The 19,854-nt window shown below is 51.8% G+C and overlaps 1 protein-coding gene across 2 annotated transcripts in view; it reads left to right on the top strand.

Annotated features, from left to right (window-relative positions):
- Positions 1–19,854, top strand: part of C10H4orf50 (chromosome 10 C4orf50 homolog) — a 93,375-nt gene that overhangs the window by 5,686 nt on the left and 67,835 nt on the right. The window contains exons 3-6 of one of the 2 annotated variants that reach the window (XM_016004055.3): positions 4,968–5,106; positions 8,030–8,575; positions 17,218–17,332; positions 18,347–18,465. In XM_016004055.3, the coding sequence (XP_015859541.1) occupies positions 4,968–5,106; positions 8,030–8,575; positions 17,218–17,332; positions 18,347–18,465 (919 nt within the window). The remainder of the gene's footprint in view (positions 1–4,967; positions 5,107–8,029; positions 8,576–17,217; positions 17,333–18,346; positions 18,466–19,854) is intronic. The other variant, XM_076545686.1, reaches the window with a different exon arrangement.

Raw genomic sequence — 19,854 nt, 5'->3', positions numbered from 1 at the left:
CAGTGAGGAAGGGAGAATCCAGACGCCTTCCATTGCCTCCATTCTGTTGTGGCTGGGCCTAGGCGATGTGTGCCTTTCTTCTTTGTTCGCCCAACTCCTGCTGTATGGTTTGGTCCAAACCCTGGTCACATGTCGTCGTCATCCCCCCCACCCCCCCGGTAGTCCCCTAGCTCCAGGACCAGAAGTGGTTCCAGAGTTGCTGAACCAGCTGTCTGTCATCTCTGTCTGGCCTCTCAGCTCTTCTATCATCTCGGGACAGGGTACCAAGCAGCTCTTTCTCTCCGCTGAGCCTCTGGAGTGGGCCCTGGTGGAGCCAACACAGACTCTGAATGGCCATCGGAACCTAGGTCTGTTTTTCAAACCACATCCTCTGGCTTTTTCCTAATGGCATCTCCCCTCCCTTTTCTCCACCCTTCCCTCATTTTCCTCTCTTCCACTCCCCTCTCTTCCTCTTCCTGTCTTCCCTTTCTTTAGTGGTGCTGGGGATGGATGCTGGGGGCTGCTAGGGCCTTGCATGTTCTGGAGCAGCACTGTTAATTGCCCAGACACACCCCAGCCTTCCCAAGGATTTTCTTCTCCTTCCTTCCTTCCTTCCTTCCTTCCTTCCTTCCTTCCTTCCTTCCTTCCTTCCTTCCTTCCTTCCTTCTTTCCTTCCTTCCTTCTCTCTCTCTTTCCATACCTCCCTCCCCTCCTTCTTCCCTTCCTCTCAAGAGGAGGGACTTACTTTGGTCTACTGTCTTAGAGGTTTCCATGATCAGCTCGCTTTATTGCTATAGGCCTGTGACAAGGAGGGAGCATCATGAAGGATGGGTGTGGTGAAGGAATGCTGTTCTTCTCATGGTAGCCAGGAAGTGGGGTGGGGTGTCCCTCAGAGTTTCTTGAGACCTTGTGTGTTAATCATTTTTCCTGTCACTGTGACCAAATGCTCAGTTAATGAAAGGAACACAAGTTCATTTTGGCTCACAGTGCGTTTCAGTCTGTGTTGTGGATCTAGTCATCGATTCGGACTTACGGTGAGTCAGGGCACTTTGGTGGAGGCACCTCTGAAGCTGGAGCCCAGGGTGAGGCCATATCCACTGTTCTCTTTGAAGATGTGGCGCACATCTTGCAGGAGAGGGCCAGGGGATAGGGAGATAGGATCTATGGCAAGGCTGAAGGGGAAGAGGGACTACTCTGGCCACACTTGGAGTCCCTTGGACCCTGTGATGTATAGAGTGTTATTACCTCCTTTTCCAGATGGGGGAACCGAGGCTGAAAGCATAAACTATAGGTTCAGGGCTATGAAGAGCAGAATTAGGGTCTGAGTGGCCCACTGAGGATGCAGATGCTCGGCTGACTTCCTGGTAGGTCTGTCTCACTAGAAAACAGTGAGTGGCTGGGAGTGCACACTGGACCTGCTGCAGCCACAGAGTTCACATGCAGGGCCGACGAGATGGCTCAGTGGTTAAGGTGTTTGCCGTCAAGCCTGATGACATGAGTTCAATGCCTAGGACCCCATGGCTGAAGGACAGAACCACCACCCACAAAATTGTCACCTGACCTCTACACATGTGCCGCCCCACCCCAACAAAATAAATAAATAGAAAACAAGGTGAATGGTGCCTGAGGAACGACACTTGAGGTTGTCATCTGATTTCCACATAATTAAAAAGTAAAAATAAAAAATTTAAATTAAACAGTGATAGCATGCCAAAGTTTGTTTTTTTGTTTTTTGTTTTTTGGTTTTTTTTTTCAATGGAAATAATACAGAGCTGGATGTGGAGGTTCATGCCCTGAATCCCAGCATTTAGGAGCCTTAGCCTAGGCAGGATGATCATTGTGAGTCACAGGCCAGCCTGGGCTACAGAGTCAGATCTTGTTTCAAAAAATAAAGTTAGTTAACCAATGAAAAGAATTGGATAAAATATAAAAATAACACAGCCGAATTTGTTGGAAAATTGAAAGGAAAAACCAGCCCGTTCCTATCTCACTGGATTGTGTTTCCCAGTCATTTCTGACCCAAATGCAGCAAAGTCACACTGAGGGTTTGTCACACTCTTGCCAGCGTCAGCCCTACCTGCCCAGCAGGTGTCCAAGGTTAACCCTTAAGACTGGAAAACAGGATGAGTGTATGCTGCTGTTTTACAAAGGAGACACCAGGACCTGGGATGTTGTGTGACTATGCCTGTCCGTCCCTAAGGGCACTAGGACTTGATTCCAGGTGCCCAGAAGTCTAGTCTGTGGCCACTGTGGGCCCATGTGCCCATGGCAGAGCCTCCTGGACTCACAGTGTCCTCTGTGGCACTGTCTTCGCAAGCCTCACGTTTGATTAGTTTAGTCAGAGAAAAACATCCCTTGCCCATTTCATGGTCCCGAGTGTATGGGTTTCCTGTGGCTGCTGTGACAAGTGGCACTCACTAGGTAGCTTTTCTTGGGTCGTAGTGGTGGTAGGATTGGAGACAGGATTTCCCATAGCCCATGCTGGCCTCAGACTTGATATGTAGCCTTGGATGTCCTTGAACTCTTGATCCTCTGGCCTCTCTGTCCTGAGTGCTGAGATTATAGGCATACAGCCATGAAACTCGGTGATCTGAGAACAGCCTTCAGACATGGGACTAAAGAGATGGCTCAGACTGTAAAGGTCCTGCTGCATAAACATTAGGACCTGAGTTTGGGTCCCCCACACCCAAGTAAAAGCCAGGGGTGGTACAAAGCTGCAACCGCCGTGTTGGGAGTCAGGCAGAGATGAGGGAGGGTGGAGCTCCCTGGCCAGCCTACAGCAAGTGAGTTCCAAGCTCAGTAAGAGGCCCTGTCTCAAAACAAATAAAAAGTGGAGCGTGGTTGAGGAAGACATGCCATGTCCACCTTTGGCCTCCACACACGTGCACATTTGCATTCACACAGTGTTTCTAAAATAAAACAAGACAAACAACAGGAATCCTGGCTCAGTTGATTAACAGCTCTGGAGGCTGGAAGTTGGGATTCAGGCTTAGCTCAGGTTGTCAGTAGGGTCACACCCATTCCAGACACCCTTGGGACTCACTCCTAGGTGTTTGACCCTCAGCTGAGTGCCTCTCCTTGGTTCCCATCCTGTCTCCAAGCTGCAGCAAGTGTGGTACCTCAGTGGCTCTGCAGCTCTCTCCCCTACAGTCAGCTCTGGCTAGGCCTCCTTCTGACTAGCTAGAGGCCACATGACGCTCCAGGACCCGTCTCCTCCCACAGACTTGACTTCACCTGTCCTGCAGCTTCTGTGCACATGAAGGGTGATGTCCTTCCTCCAGGGATCAGGATCTGGGAGTATCTGGAGCCACAGTTCGGCTACTGCACTGACCGTTTATTCTTAAGTCAGAAACAGACTGTCTCCTGAGCTCAGGACACAGGTTTCTCCCCAAAAGGAAGAGAATGGTTTCACTGTCTCCCTTTTGTCTCTCGGTGCCTCTCAAAAACAGCGAGAAGGTGCCAGTTCCACCTCCTGACTGATTCGCTCGAGAGGACTTACTCAAGTGGGGTAGGGGGACCTCCCCAAGGAGAGGAACCCATAATTGTGTTTTGAATTGTAAGACACCATTCTCTTTAATCCCAGCAAAACCCTGTGAGCAAAGTGCAGTTGTCTGTCTTATGGATGAAAATCTGAGGGCCATCGTGATAAACTAACCCCGTTAGGCTTCCATGGCGGTAGAGACAGAGGCAGTCAACAGAACCGGTCCCTCCTTGTGGATCGGGGTCTGAGTCCGAGAGGGTCACCAGGTGGTCTTGGGCGAAGGAGAAAGCATGTGTGTGAGTGGGAGATGAGGGGTGTCTCAGGCCAACGCTACCTAGCGTGGAGGCAGGGCTAGCACTGTCCTGGAGACAGAAACCTCTGGAGGGAGCCTTGCTCTGACTTCCCCTTCAAGTGTCACCATCTTCTATCACCTCTTCTGTTTGCAGTCAGGGCTTGTCCCCTCCCAGCTAGGCACAGTCTCTGCTCATCATGCATCACAGAGCCCTGCAGTCCCTTAGCCTGCTTCCAGAACAGCATCTCCTGTGGACGCGCGAGTCACACAGACATGCCCCCCCTTTTTTAATCACAGAAACCTTCTTTTGACTGTCAGTATTTCCTTAGATGACATTCGTAAGTTTGGAGCCAGAACGGGAGGCAACAGCGAGTAAGGTGAACGGCCAGCCTGGAATCCACGCTTCCGTGTGACCCGGGGAAATAGTCCACCTCTCAGGTCCTCACTTTTCTCCTGTGTGAAGTTCAGTACCTGGAGGCTGGTTAAGTTGTGAGCATTAGTCCGATGGTTCAGAACAAGCTCTGGGCTGGTTGGCCCCCACTCCGTCTCTTGGTCTTCATGGATGTGGGTTGCTAACTTAGGGCTGAGAAACACTTATGGTTGAAGTCTGTGGCAGGTGACGTTGCTGTACGTGTACATACACGTATGTAGTAGGCATATCCATGCAATACCCATCCGCATGCATGGAGAGGCCCAAACAGGGCATGAGAGTGTCTTCCTCCATTACGCTCTACCTTATTGCCTTAAGGCAGGGCCTCCCTTTTAAATGGAAGTTCCCATTTTGGCTAGGCAGGATGACCAGTGAGCTCCCAAGGTCTGTCTGCCTCAGTCTCCAGTGCTAGAGTTAAAGGCACAGCTTTTATGTGGGTGCTGGGGATTTGAACTCAGATCCTCATGCTCACCAAATGCGTGCTCTTACCCACTGAGCCATCTTCCCATCCGTGCAGTGATATCTTTGAGGCAGAGCAGAGACTTTCTAATGATGGGATGGTGGCTCGCTCCTGTCATCCGAGCACTGGGGAGGTAGAAAGCGAGCGGTCAGGATTTTGAGGCCAGCCTGGGCTACAGAGTGAGAGCCCGAGTTGATGACGTACGTGAGTGTTTTACAATGAAACTCTCAGACCAGTAGCTGGGCCAGATGACTGGAGGGGTGGGGGGTGGGGTTTACACAGTTACCGCGCCCTGAGCGAGTGTCTCCTGCTTCCGGTCCTGCAGGGTCCAGGAGCTGGAGCAGTCGGAGAGGAAGCTTCTCCTGAAGGTAGAACAGCTGAGTGCCTGCGTGGCCCAGGAAAGACGTGCCTCACTCTACGCCCAGGAGCAGCTACGGGCGCTGCAGGGGGAACTGGTCAGCCAGGTTCGTGTCCCTTCTACTTCCCAGTGCCTGGTCGTGTGGTCGGTCACCCTGGGCCTCAGCTTCTCTGTCTCCCTAGCTCCCAGGCCTCCTGGGGAAGCCTGGGTGTCAGCATGTTCATACCTTTCTCATGCCTGGGCTCCTGAGGACAGGAGGAGGCCAATGCAGGTCTCTGTCTTCAAATCGCTGCATGCAGGTGGGGACAGAGGAGAGATAAGAACCTGGTCTCGGGTGGAGGAGGGACTTGGGAACCTTGTGAGTGTGATGGGAAAAAGACGTTTCAGAGAACTGGGGGCCAACCTTCCCAGACCTTGATGGGAAAGGAATATGAAGTGTGCTGCTGTGGAGGGCTGGGGAAAGAGGTGCGTGTGGGGAGGGAAAGGCCGGGAAGTACGTCAGGGACTCCAGAGGGGTCACTGAAGAGACAACCTCCCAGCAAAGGAGCTGGCACTAGGAAGCCCAAGGAAGACAGCTATGACTTTGGGGAGTGTGAGTGTGTGTGTGTGTGTGTGTGTGTGTGTGTGTGAGGCCCAGAGCACAAGAGACACCTCCACCAAGAAGCAATGAGTAGTTAAGGGGCGTGTTTTGGAGGAAAACCCTACTGCTGAGGTGGCTGTGTGACATTGGACAAGTGATATAACCTCAACAGGTCTCAGTTTCCTCATCTGTAAAATGGGAATAATATGGTACCAACCCTTAGGTGGTCATATGAGTTAAATGACTAGAAACATGTAGAATACTCAGAGAGGTGGGCATCTCACTAATGTTATCCGTTGGCCATTCTTATCCATCATAAGAAACCTTCCAGCAGAGGAGATGATTCAGGGCACGCCGAGGAAGAAAGAGCAGATGGATCTGGATCTCTGCAATAGGTACCCTATGATGCCCAGGCACCCGGCTTCAGGGATTGCACTTTAAAGCATAGCTTCGGGGTTTTGAGATTGCAGGGTGCAGCCCATTGGTGGGGTGGGAACTCAATACGAACAGGTGGTGGCTGCACAAAAGGGAGTGCTGTTTCTCGAGTCTTGTTCAGCTGTGCCTTGGTGTGTGCGCATGACCTGTGTGACGGTCCTGTGTGTCTGTGACAGTGGGCAGCCATGGGACAGCCAGGCAAGGAGCCCGACTCGGCTCAGTTCAGTCCTCGGGGACTGGGGGGTCAGCACTCTCGCCTCTCCCCTGACCACTGGAGGCAGAGTCACATGAAATTGGCTGCTGGGCTCACATGCCTGGGGGCTTCTCAACCCCAGGGGAGTGAGTCTTCCCAGCAAGGTAGAGGCTGTGGCTGTGCACTGGGGACACGTGGTTTCTCAGAGGAGACGCTGTAAGGGTTTTTGAGCCTTGCTCTGGACACACCTGGGGTTCACCAGGGGAGTCAGGGACAGTCCTGCATAGAGATGCTTATAGTGTGATGGAAAATGAAGGGCAAGGGTGCCATGTAAGCTAATTGTGTTGTGGCATGAGGGCTTCTGGGGAGGCTCTATGCCCTTTCCACATGCTTCCCTGTTGTTATTACTGTCTTGAACAACACGAAGGCATTCAGACCGATCTGTCAAGAAACCTCTTTATAGATTTAGGGGCTGGGTCAGGATCACATGTGGCCCAGCTGCAGCCCAGCCCCCATCCAACCTTAACCTCTAGCCTTTATGTTTTTGGTGGAGACCTGGGCATGAGGGAGTCGGTATTGCAGGGATGTGTGAAGAGGCTTTGGGCATCTTTCGTGTCTGATCTGTCACAGACGGCAGCTTTGCTCTGGTCGTATTCCCAGGAAGCAAAGAGGCCTCATTTCTGCAGTGAGCTCTGGTCATCCTGAGAGGTGCCAAAGGCCCACCCACTCGTGCCGTGGATTAACCAGGCACCCAGAACCACACAAACAGCCACTACAGAATTCATGCCATCGTAAAGCTGGGGGAATTTACTTCCAGGAAGCGTGACTCCACACCTGATCAATAAACTACCCCACAGAGCCTGCCTGAGATGGCCCTGCTTCCTCTCCTCTTTGGGGCCCGTTTCTCCCACCTACAGGCTCTCTGGCAGCAGAGGGTGGCAAGTAGCTGGTAAGAGAAAGCCTACCACAGAGGCAATGTTTGTCTAGACAGATTGTGAACACTGAAGACCCCCGTTTTTTTCAGAGTGGTGTTGCACCTCGGTCCGGTTCACTGTATGTGGTAGGGAGAAGGCAGGGTGTCCAAATATGGGGAAGTGCTCCCTGATCAGGTGGATGGGCCGAGGGACAGAGGGAAGCCCTTGAGTCAGACACAAGGCTGCCGTGCTCTGCCCCAGAGCTGGCTGCAAGAATTTTAGCTGTCCCACTCTACAGGTAACTTCTGAGTGCGTGGCGGCACTAATGGCAGCCCTGTTGGGGGTGGGAGAGGCATTGAGTTGTGAACAGCTGCTGTGGTTTCCTGGCCTCTGCTCAGCCCATATCACTGAAATAAGAAGCTCTGTGGAGTTTGGAAATTGGTGTGGACTATTCAGACTGAACAATTCCAGAGACCCTCTGCAGGGTGTACTGCCCTTCCAATCCACTGCATACACACAGACTTAGGGAACTCATGGAGCTCCTGGGCTCAGTTTAGGGTGAGGTGAAGATGACTCTTGGCCACAGTGCTAGCAAACTCAGTAATCAGCCTAACTTGAAAAGTGTTTATTTATTTTGTGCGTGCACATACATGCATCACAGTGGAAGTCAGAGTCCAGCTTGTGGGACTGGTTCACTCCTACCACGTGCAGGTCCTGGGGGACCCAACTTGGGTCTCTATGCTCCGTGGCAAGTGACTTCATCCTCTGAGCCATCTTTGGTCCCAGCGTAACGTTTTAATGCAAAATACCTACTATGCACAGAATACGGGAATGTTAGGAAAAGAAATCAGAGCGAGCAAGGCGTGTGCCTGGAGCTCCCTGACATCCCCATCACCACAACTCCTAGGTGCGGGAGGCGGAGAGCGCGGCCAGACAGCAGCGGCGGCTGCAGGAGCGGCTGCGGCACAAGGACGAGGCTCTGGCAAGGCAGGCGGCAGCCCTGGAGCGCTGTGGGTGGGCGCAGCAGCTACAGCTGGGCCTGGTGCGGGAGCAGGAGCGCGTTCTGCGGGCGCAGGTGCAGCGGCTGGAGCGCGACGTGCGGCGCCTGGGCCGCGCTGCCGGCCTCCTGCTGGCACAGCTGCATGCCCCGGACCCGTTACCCAGTGCGGGCAGCCCCCAGCCGCAGATCCTGGCCGGTCCCCTAGGCGTTCCCGAGGCCACAGAGCTGAGCGCACTGCGGGCCAGGGCGGAGCGCGCGGAGCGGGAGTGGGCGGAGGCGGCGCGCAGGCTGCGGGAGCACAGCGCCACCGAGCGGCAGCTGCGGGAACAGCTGGAGGAACTGCGTTGCTGCGTGTATGGGCTGACGCTGTCGGAGATAGGTCTGCAAAGTCAGGTGGAGGAGCTCGCCCAGCAAAACAGGCGCCTGCGGGCCAAGCTGGGGTGCGGTAGCCTGGTAAGTGTCTGGAACCCAGGACAGGAATGACCGCTTGCCCTCCTTCCTCTGACTCCTGTCCAGCCCCTTGATCAAGGTCGTTCCCCAGCATCCTCTCATCATTTATGTGAACTAGAGGCCGGTCCATCCTTCACCATACCCAGTCTCCGTCCCCACCATCCATACACACGAGGTCACCACTGTCGTATGGTCACTCACTACCCATATGACCATCTACTCATCTGCCAACCATTTAATGTCGACCCACTTGCCCACGCACTTGCAGACCCCCATGTCCAACTACATACTACACCCCACTGCCATCTTCTGTTGTTCTTCCCCTCACCCACTGTTAAGGGTTCGAATTGCAATGGCCCACCTCCCCCACAGGCTCATATGTTTGAGCCCTTGGTCCCCAGCTGCTGGTCCTGTTTGGGGAGGCTGTGGAACCCCACTTAGACCTGATAGGTGTGTTCAGTCTGCAGCCCTTGCAGTCTCTCTGGAATAGCTATGAATGTGGCCCAACACAAAAGCCGAGACTTACGACACCATGAGGTTTTTAAAAAGAGCAATCATGCGGTTCTTGAGCATGGATGTGGTAGTGAAAATATCGGAGTCACAATGCTGAAAGGTTAGAGACACCTGCTGGGAGGTGGGGCCTGGGTGGGGAAGTGGGTTCCTGGGGCGACTTGCAGTTCTAGCTCAGGGCTTCCACCTGCTGGCGCTTCCTGAGCTGTGAAGAGGCAGAGCCCAAACTCCTTTCCCAGCTGCTCCCAGCCCCACGCCTTCCTGGCCATCGTTGTAGTCTCTACACGAAGAGACAGAATAAGTCCTTCATCCTGGAGGTTGCTTCGGCCAGGTCATTTGTCACAGTGGCAAGAGAGATAACCAGTGCACCCCCACCCCAACACTAGTCTAGCCTCTCACACCCAGCCCAAGGCACCCACAGACTCAGGTGTAGGAGACCTGGTTTGTAGATGGTACCTTGTGGCTGCGGAGTACTCACCTGGTGGAAGGGGCATGTGCCTCTATCATGAGAGTGATGGGCCACCCATGAGGGGCCCATCCTACTTAATCACCTCCTCACATTAGTGCCTGGGTGATTAGATTTCACAACCTATCAATTTGGGAGCACAAGAAACATTTGGGCCTCGGTCGCCGTCTGTCCACTGTCACCTGTGCTTCCTGGTGTCCCCACTCATCTGTATCTTCCCCATCTGTCCACTCATCCAGCTGGTTGCCAGGCAGCCAGTTGCCCCTCATACCCTTCATGGTTTGTCCTTCTGTTCACCCATCTATTTGACACTGAGTGGATCCCTACAGTGTGCAAGTGAGACAGATCCTCAGCCCACAGTATGGGTCTCCTCTGACCCAGCCCCTCCCCAAGAGCACTCACCCCTCCCCTGTCTTCCCTAGTGGTCCATTCCAGGCTGTGAGCAACTTCCTCTTCCCCTCCTGGGCTGTGAACTTCCCAGGGCAGGTCCAGCATCCACTGGTCTTTGCATCCTCCATTCCCAGTAGCAGCGCATGGGGCCCCAGGGCTGCCTAGGAGAAAGAGCCATGGGTTAGGCATCTTCTGGATCTCTCCATTACTAGCTCTTCAAAGATGGGTGTGTTTCTTATGCTGGGGCAAGAAGACTGGGCATTTATTTCCTTTTTAGGTGACGGAAGAGTAAACATGCGCATTTAATGTCTTCCCGCCATGTGCCAGATGTGTTCAGCGCTTCCTGTGGAGACAGGGGCAGCTGCTCTCAGCGTCCTCAATCCATAGAGAGGAAGCTGAGGCTCCGGGCAGTAGTGTCTTATCTGTGGTCACTCATAGCTGTTGAGAGACAGACCTGGAAGTTGGCATCAGGGGGTGGCTCCAGCTGCATTAGCCCTGTGTCCCTAAAGCCATAGTGAATTCAGTTCCTTTAAAGAAGAGGAGACACTTGGGAGATAGAGGCAAGAGGATCAGGAATTCAAGCTACATAGAAAGTTCGAGGCCACCCTGGGCAGTGGCACACCCTGCCTCAAACAAAAACACAACAAAACCAGACAGACAGTACAAACCAATGGGAGTTGCTCATTTAAAAATTCAAACGTGTCTTTCTTTTAATTGGAACCTGGAATGCTCAAGTTCCCCAGATAATGGCCTGTCTCTTGCCTGGGGCAGCTTACTGATGGCATCTGTGTTCTGTTGTGCATTTCACTGCTTTATCTCCTGCCTGTCCCTCCCGTGCACCTCTTGTTCAGCCACCAAGAGGAAAACAAAGTGTACACTTACCATTGTCTCCTTGTAATTCTGAAAATAAATGATGCGCACATGGAACTTGTCACTTAGCATCTTTTCTGTGAGTGCCATAAATGTGCTTTCATTTAGGCGGTTTGCCTGAGGCTTTATTCTCCCAGCTTGTCATCATCCTGAGCGCTGGGACTCACTGTTCCTTCAAAACACTTCTCTGTGAAGAGTGGGTTCCTAGATGCCTGGCAGGCTCTTGCTCCTGTTTGCCCATTTCCTGTTCTTTCCTTTAATCCCTCATGTGTTAGTGAACAACCACAAGGCTGATGGAGGGACTGCCCAGGAAGGGCAAGTGATTTGGCCACAGATACCAAGACAGCATCAGGACCAGCAAGGAATCGCACCTCCCTCTGCTGTCCTTCTTTCTCGATCAGGGGCAAGAGTCAGTAGCTCTTTTGGGATCCGGGCTCTTCAGTGGCTGGACCAGGTGGGGTCTATACCCTCAGCTGGAAAGCCTTCACCAGTCACAAGCATCCACGACCTCACTGTTGCATGCTCTCTCTTCAGCAGGCCCTGCACCCCAAGGAGCTTCATTGACTATCAAAGCCCAAAGACGTCTACTGAAGGTCCCCTATGTTGTCCATAAACAGTGGTCCCTATATATGGAGCAGAGGGAAAAACAGAGGCTGCTCTTAGGAACCCACAGGACGGGATGTGCAACACTCCTCAGTAGAAGGAGTTGTGTGTTGATGTGGGGGAAGGTACTCCTATAGGGAACTGCAGGGGGATCCCACTTAGGGGCCAGTGGTGATCCAAACTGGCTAGGATAGTCTTGGGCTGGTTATTGAACTTGTGTGCCTCAGCATCCTTATTATGAGATGGGACTGACATCCACGGACTGGGATGCTCAGCGAATGAGCCGCTCAGTGAGGAAATGACCACAAGAAGCCACTTGCCCCGGTCACAAGACTGTCTTCATGTGGCTGTGTTGCTGTAAGGAACAGAGACTGGGAAGCAAGAGGTATGGAGTGAGTATGTGTAGGGACCTGTGCAGCAGACAGTCTTCACAAAGCTACCATTTACCTGGAGCTGTGTGCTCACAGCAGCCAGCTGATGAGGGGGTGGAGTTAGTAGCCCTCACTTTACAGGGGAGGGAGCTGAGGCAGGTGGGGAAAGTCACATGCTCCAGCAAATGGAAGCAGCCAGGTTTGAAGGGAGCAGAGATCCCACTCCCAAGATGGCCCTCTTGCTTATTACATCTGATGGACTCTGGGAGCTGAGCTGTGAGCTATAGGGCGGGCATTGTGAGAAGACATTTCAGGTGCTGCTTAGCCACGGAGCACTGGTCCTGAAAGGCTCCCTTAGATGTTGTAAAGCCGCCAGGGAGGCACTAATGCCCCTGTCCCTAAGCTGAGTCTAGAGGAGTGAACGCCATTTGCCCAAACTCAGATAGGTGACAACTTTCAGAATAGGTTGCTTAGGAGCTAAGTCCCCAGAGGAACGGGCCACTAGGAGGAGTTTGGAGGAAGGGCTCCTGACAGTTAAAGGAGCCGAGGAGGATGGTGGGCGGCAAACTGCCATTTGCCTGCTGGTGTGTTGGTGTGCTTCTCTGTGAGTGTTCACGGGGCTTCTGCAGTGTCCCAGGAGCAGTGCTGGGCCCTGGGACTGGAGTGTGTGTGTGTGTGTGTGTGTGTGATCTAAGTATGGCCCAGCTATTCTAGAGCTTGGAGGGGAGACAGACACAGGAACAAGCAGTGGTGGTCCTGGCTTCTAAACAGCGACATCAGAAGACAGACAGATGGCCATGACACGGCCTGGAGGGTCACTTATGTATAGAGATGAAAGTCATGTGCTCTGTCATCTGGGAGCTGAGGAGCTGGGGTGATGGGCCTTGCTGAATGTTTTCTATATCTCCCCGTCCTGCAGTATACGTAGAGTGACCCCTGGCAACATCTGTGGGGATGTTTTCATTGCTGGGGAAGGCCCCCTGCTTGCACCTTTGTAGGACAGTGCCACCACAGCTTTGCTGTTCACTATAAAGCAAGCAGGGGTGTTAAGAAATAGAGTCAAGGGGGCTAAAGAGACGATTCAGTGGCTAAGAGTTCTTGCTGCTCTTGTAGAAGACCAGGGTTTGGGTCTCAGCACCCACATGGAGTAGATCACAACTGCCTATAACTCCAGCTTCTGGGAATCCAATGCTTTCTTCGGAGGGCTCCTGCACACATATGTTCCAGCAATTACTCAGGCACACACATGTACACATAAAATTAAAATAAATAACTCTTTTAAAAAGACACTTGACCAGCCGGGCAGTGGTGGCGCATGCCTTTAATCCCAGCACTTGGGAGGCAGAGCCAGGTGGATCTCTGTGAGTTCGAGGCCAGCCTGGGCTACCAAGTGAGTTCCAGGAAAGGCGCAAAGCTACACAGAGAAACCCTGTCTCGAAAAACCAAAAAAAAAAAAAAAAAAAAAAAGACACTTGACCAAAAATTAAGTGATAAAGTACTTGCCTAGCATGTGTGAGGCCCTAAGTCCAATTCCTAGCAACACACACACACACACACACACACACACACACACACACACACACACACACACAGAGACAGAGAGAGAAAGAGAGAGAGAGAGAGAGAGAGAGAGAGAGAGAGAGAGAGAGAGAGAGAGAAACAGAAGGAAATAGTCAATACATGCAGCTATTAAAGGAGCCACTGCTATGCAGGGTTTTGGCCTTTGTAGACCTAAGCCTTTGGGGAGGGCTGTCAGTCAGTGAGCATTAAATGCTGTAAGAATGCCTATACTTACTATGTGACCGTGAACCTCCCTGGACAGATGTTTGCTGTTCTCACTGTTGTGACTGAATACATGACAAGAAGCAGTGTAAGGGAAGGAGGCTTATTTCAGCTCATGACTTGGGGGTACAGTCCCAGCCTGGTGAGACAGGCATGGCAGGTATCAGGGACACGAGGCAGTTGGTCACATCGTGTTTGCACTCAGGAAGCAGAGAGTGGGTAGGACATGGGGCCAGCCTATCAAGTGTGTGCTACCACCAGGCCTGCCCCCAGGAAGCCACTTTCTGGGACCAAGGGTTCAAACACATAAGCCTGGGGGGACGCTTCCCATTCAGACCACAGCACATTTTGAAGACAGGAGTTAGCAGCTGCTAAGCAGCTGTGCACAGCTGTCTCCACCTTAGAGCTGTTTGCAGCTGGCAGAATCCAAGGTAGCCTCAGCACCCCGTGAGATGGAGCCTGCATGGTCTCGCTTAGGCCAGGGTTTCTCAAATCACTCATCATACCTATCATGTAAGACATTTTCCCACAACGTAGGCATGCCAGCATATAAAACAGATGCAGAGGGACTGGAGAGACGGCCCAGTGGTTAAGAGCATGTACCTCTCCTCCAGAGGACCCAGGTTTGCTGTTCAGTACCCACATCAGGATGCTCACAACTGCCTGTAACACCAGTTCCAGGGGATCTGGTGCCCTCTTCTGGTCTCTGCACATACCCCTATCCCCCCCCCCCCCCCAGTCCCTAGCATGTGCATACCCACACACAGATATCCAGATACACATAAATAAAAATAAAGTAAGTTTTTTTTAAAGATGTATTTATTTATTATGTATACAGCATGTATGACTGCAGGCCAGAAGAGGGCACCAGATCTCATTATAGATGGTTGTGAGCCACCATGTGGTTGCTGGGAATTGAACTCAGGACCTCTGGAAGAGCAGTCAGTGCTCTTAACCTCTGAGCCATCTCTCCAGCCCCAAATAAAGTAAGTTTTAAAAGTAGTTATACAAGCCAAACATTTACTGATGAGTAATAAAATTCTTATTTTAAACAATTCTTTTATATATTTATGTGTTTAACATTTACTAAAGATTAAAGCAAATTTGCATGCTAATGAGTAGATGTGTGTATGTATTTTTGCATAGAGTCGCACAGAGCAGCAAGGGTGAGCGCTACCAGGGATGCCTCATTTTCATTACCTGTTTGATTCTGAGTTCATTTGGTGTGCTTGGACATTCAGAACTCTTTTACTATTTCCAAGTTTTTGGTGACACTTAGTTGTACAACCCCGTGTGGGTCATGACACCCGTTTTAAGAAGCTGGGACTTAGGAGATAGGTGGGCAGAGAACATTAGGCAGCCCAAAAACCACAGCAGGAGAGTTTGGGGGGCGGGATTTGTTTCCTCTAAACTATTGAAACAACAACAAAAAAAATGCACAAAGATAAAGTTTATGTTTTGTGTAAGGAGAAATCTTCTGTTATCTGTGCTTAGAGAAAAATCACAGGACGATGTACTGTGACACATAGATGCTTGTGTCTAGACATCATTGTATCACAGAAGAATCACACACCAAGGCACACCAGAGTCCAGGCCATTGTTCCCTCAGGCTGAGCAGAACACAGTGCTGGGAAAGATCAAGGCCAACTCTTCTCCTGTTTTCCATTTGACTTGCTGTGTGACCTAAGACAAGTTGCTGTCCCTCTCTGACTTCTGAATCAATCACTCATGAAGTGTGTGTGTGTGTGTGTGTGTGTGTGTGTGTGTACCAGATAAGTTATCATTTCAGCATCATAGCATGTAGGACGCCCCCTAGAGGTCTGCCTGGGGCAGAAAGCCTGTGCATTTTCTGTGGCTGTGTCCCCAGCCACGGAACCAGGCCCAGTCCTTAGCTGGGGCTCAGCGAGCATTCCTGAAGTCATCTGGGCAGAGAAGCATGGCGCAAGTGGGATGTGCAGTATGTGTTGTGGTGAACGTGTGGCCTCGGTGAAACAAGACAAGTGTCTCTGTGCTGACCGCAGCCTTCCTTCCTCCACCTGCCCGTTCCTCCTCTCCTCCTACTCTCTCTTCTCCTCACCTTACCTGGAGCTTGAGTCTTTCTCTGCTCATCCCCTCTTTTTCCTGTTTCATTAATTTTTTTCTTTTCTGATCTTTCTCTCCATCCTTCCTTCCCTCCATCTTTTTCAGCCTTCCCGCATTTGTCTCTCCCTTCCTTCATCTTTCTGATCTTCCCTCTTGCTTTCATGGTGATTTTTAGGCTGTTAATTATGGCCAGGTGAGAACCGAGTGGGCAGAAACAGAGGCAGGTGACAGGGCTATGAGCACAGGTGACAGTGGCCTGTCTGAATGCAGCCTGTTGTCTAATTAGGATGTGGACTGTTGCCTATGTCCTCTGGTTGCTATTGGTCGAGTGCTCTTGTCAGTCCTTGTTGGAAGCTTCTGGAAGAATCTATGGTACAGCTGGGGCTGAGGGCCCTGACTTAGAAGCAAAACCGTTGCACAGCACAAACCGTTGCACAGATAGATAAGAGGTCACAAGCACCGAGTAGCAGAAGGAGGGGCCGTGGGGGAGGGTGATGGGGACTTGATTTATACAAAGGTCAAGGAAGGCCAAAGAAAGCCTCCTGGGGACTTGACCACTGCTTCTGAAGGACACTAGCCCTTATTTACTACAATCTTGCAATAGCTTGCATGCTCCAAAGACTGAGCTGTTGAAAAACTGATTCTAGGTGAGAGGCAGTTTTCTGTGTGGGGGTTTGCCCAGGGCCACTCAGGTACCCCTTAGCTCAACCACAGTCCTGCCCCATGCCTTGGGGTCTACAGTCCCTGGCTGGAACACAGAACAAGGTATATGTGTGAGACTGGGAAGATGGGATTTTTATCCTGCTGGACAAGAGCGAGGAACGGGAAGCATCCTGATCTGGTTTGGTTTCCAGTTTAATTTGCTGGTCAAATGTTCAGTGGGGTGGAGCCAGGGCCAGGAGCGACCTACAAAGAGGTCTGTATGATGGTTGGCTGGATGATAGGACCCTTTCTTAAAGTAGCAGGAGGAATGGTCTGTGTAGAGGCCCAGAGGCAGAGAACGTGGCCAGCATGGTGGCAGGCCAGGAGGCCACCATGTAGGGGCAAGAGCCTACAGTGGTCATGACAGCTGGAGCAGCTCACAGGTGGCCTCCAGGACCATGTTGGGCATGTTCCTCTCTGCTCACACAGCTGGCCTCCTGCAGGTCTGGGGGGCACTTTCTAGGTCACTGGCTGCTGTCCCCTTTAGGACTTGCTCACAGGGGAACATTCAAAATCCCTGAGTAGATGCCAGCTTTCCCTGGAGGGACAGAGAGACCATACAGGACCAAGGCTGGGACCCCCCCACACACACACACAGTTTCTTGTCTGGATGGACAGACTACTCTGAGGACGGACTGCCATCCCCTGTAACTTACTGAAAGAATCCCAAGAGTCAACAGAAACACTGTGGCCTGATAAACCAGTGGCCCAGGTTAGGCTCCATGGCTTTGAGCTCACTGCTCTCTAAACCTTAGTTTGCTTACTTTGGAGGGGTCTGACTATTGCTATGAAGGGGTCATAGGCATGGGCTTGGAGTGGACACTTCCACCAGGGCACTTGTGACTGTTCAATTCTTTGTCTTTCTCAAGGGTGCCTTGGGCTGTGCACAGAGTGATTCTCTGCCCTCGCCCAGAGCAAAGGTGCTGGATCCTTGCAGCATCCAAGGCTGCCACAGCGATGCTTGTGGACTTCAAACCCCAGCAGGTTTGTGGATGCTGTGGTACATAGAGGGGCCACCTACATCCATCTGATGGGCCAGCTCACTTAGTCCTCATGTTATCCTTACAGTGTTAGGCAGGATTGTTTACTCCTTACAGACAACCCAAGGCTCAGAGAGGCTTAAGGTCACACAGCTGGTCAAAGAGGCTCAAGGTCACACAGCTGGTCAGAGAGGCTCAAGGTCACACAGCTGGTCAGAGAGGCTCAAGGTCACACAGCTGGTCAATGCAAAATCAGGGTGTGATGTTTCAGGGGCCATTAGCTTAGGATAACTGGACACTTAAACTTATGCACTCAGCTTTCAAAAGGCACCAGCCAGCTGCAGGTTGGGTGTGGGTCCTTGTCCTCACATAGATGTCTATGATAAGCAGGGGCTTTCCTAGCCACCTTCCACCCCAGACAACTCTTTGGGTTGAGGATGAGACTTGTGACTGTCAGTCTGAGAACTACTCGGGCTTTGAGATCCCTGGTCTCTAACTGTCAGACATAGTTTCTTACCTCCCTGCTATAGGAGACCCTGCTTGTTCATCCTCAGCCCTCAAGACATAAAAGCAGTCCAAGTCTCATGATACCCAGGGCTGATGGTTGCAGGAGGAGGCAGCTGATGTCACCCTTCAGTCATGTCTAGGGAGCAGAGCTATTGGGTGGGCCAAGATGAGATGTGACTTGGTGGAGCTGTTCCTGAAATCTGTACAGGGTCAGGGTGGGGGTATCACCCTGTTGACAGGTGAGGACCCTGAGAGTCCAAAAATTTCATGAGAATAGTCCCGATGTGGTCCATGGAAGTATCTTGAGAACCAGTTCCTCTGCTCACAGTTGGTGGTCATTTATATCTTCCAGCCTCAGGTCCTTGCCTGGCTCATCAGAGTGGGGCTCATCAGGAGTCACTGTGGGCTAAGAGACCCGAGTCAAGAGGGACATCTGTCAGCTGACATGGCTGTTGGTCATTGGCATTGATCTTCCTAGAGGGATTTTAACCTCAGGGTCTTGCTGTTCTAGGCCAGCTCTCAGAAGAGCCCCACAGCTGTATTGGAGATAGACCAGCCCCCTGCTTGGTGGTGCCAGCAAGGACCACAGACAAGCTCCAGGGAGACCTGCCAGGGTCTGAGCGTAGACAGGTGAGGCCAGAGGGTTCTGTAGATATGAAGATCAGTGCAGCCTTGGTGGCCCTCCTATGTGCATGGTGATGTGGCCACCTGGGGAGGCTCTTCTTGTGAGGAAGCTCCAGATCTGGAAGAATATTCTGGAAATGATTGAGAGAGCGGTTTGAGGGGATGGGATGCAGTTTGCTGAGACCTAGCCAAGAAGTAGGGTAGGGCAAAAAGAAACCCAACTAAGTACCTGGGTTGGGCTACCCCAAGACACTCATGATGCCTTAGTGAAGACCTGGACCACCTGCAGAAGAAGTACTGCATCCCTATCTGGAGATGATGAGACCCGAGGGATGCTGGGAATCCCCAGAGCTCCCCAGCTCTGAAGTGCAGAGCTCCAACCTCCTTCTTCTTGTCACTCCAATGGTCTGATCTCAGGAGCTGGATCTGAATTCTTCCTGATGCTGTGGCCAAACCACTGACCTCGGCTTCTGCCTCTGGTCCTAAAGAACAAAGCTGAACTGGGAGTGGTGTCCTGATGTGGCTCTGTGGTTCTGAACCTCATCCATCCATGCATCCATGCATCCATCCATCCATCCATACATGCATACATACATACATACATACATACATTTGTTCATTCACTCACTTCCCAAACCATCCCCTCATGCTGTTTGGCTCCATATAGAGGAAGAAATTCCACACAGTCCTTTGTCACTCTGAAATAGCATGTGCTCAGCTTCAGTGCCACATCTGTCTCTCTGCTAATTCTGTTGTCTCTAATCTCATCACTGTGTTAGAACTGTGTTGCCGCTGCCCTTGAGGCCCAGGCTAGATCTTTTAATTTAAGGATATCCAGTTTACAAATGCAGGTGTGTGACTCCAGAAGCCAAGCGATTCCCTCCAGATTAGAGGCAAAGTTTAAGCCTCTTCCTGCTGGTCAGAGTCCCTGCCAAGATCCTGTCCACATTCCCACGGCTCACTCTAACCCAGGGAGACTGAGAAGCTCAGGGGATGGTAGAGAAGTTGACTGGAGCCCCGGTCTGTCACCCATTCTCCTGCTCCACTCGGCTGCTCTGAGCCAGGCATCATCCTTTCTGCATAGACACGAGGTATAAATGACTACAAAGACATTCAGAGTGGTCTAGAGCCTCTCAGGTGAGCTTGGCACTGGCCCAGGCCTGGGGCAAAATAAAGGCCAGCCCCTATGCCCCAGGGGAATAGACAGTTCACGTCATACTGTGTAGACTATGCCACAGGGTGGCTCATGCTCCTGCAGAATCGAACTTCATTTATAACTTCACGTTCTGTGGCGCTCACGGAGACCACGTTAGATAGGAAAGAGCAGTGGGGAGTGTGGGCCCCCCTATAGACATCTGTGTATGACCCGTTATGGTGCAGTATGTGAGTGGTGAT

This window comes from Peromyscus maniculatus, chromosome 10, assembly GCF_049852395.1.
Source record: "Peromyscus maniculatus bairdii isolate BWxNUB_F1_BW_parent chromosome 10, HU_Pman_BW_mat_3.1, whole genome shotgun sequence".
Lineage (NCBI taxonomy): Eukaryota > Metazoa > Chordata > Mammalia > Rodentia > Cricetidae > Peromyscus > Peromyscus maniculatus.
This window is presented reverse-complemented; position numbering and strand designations above follow the sequence as displayed.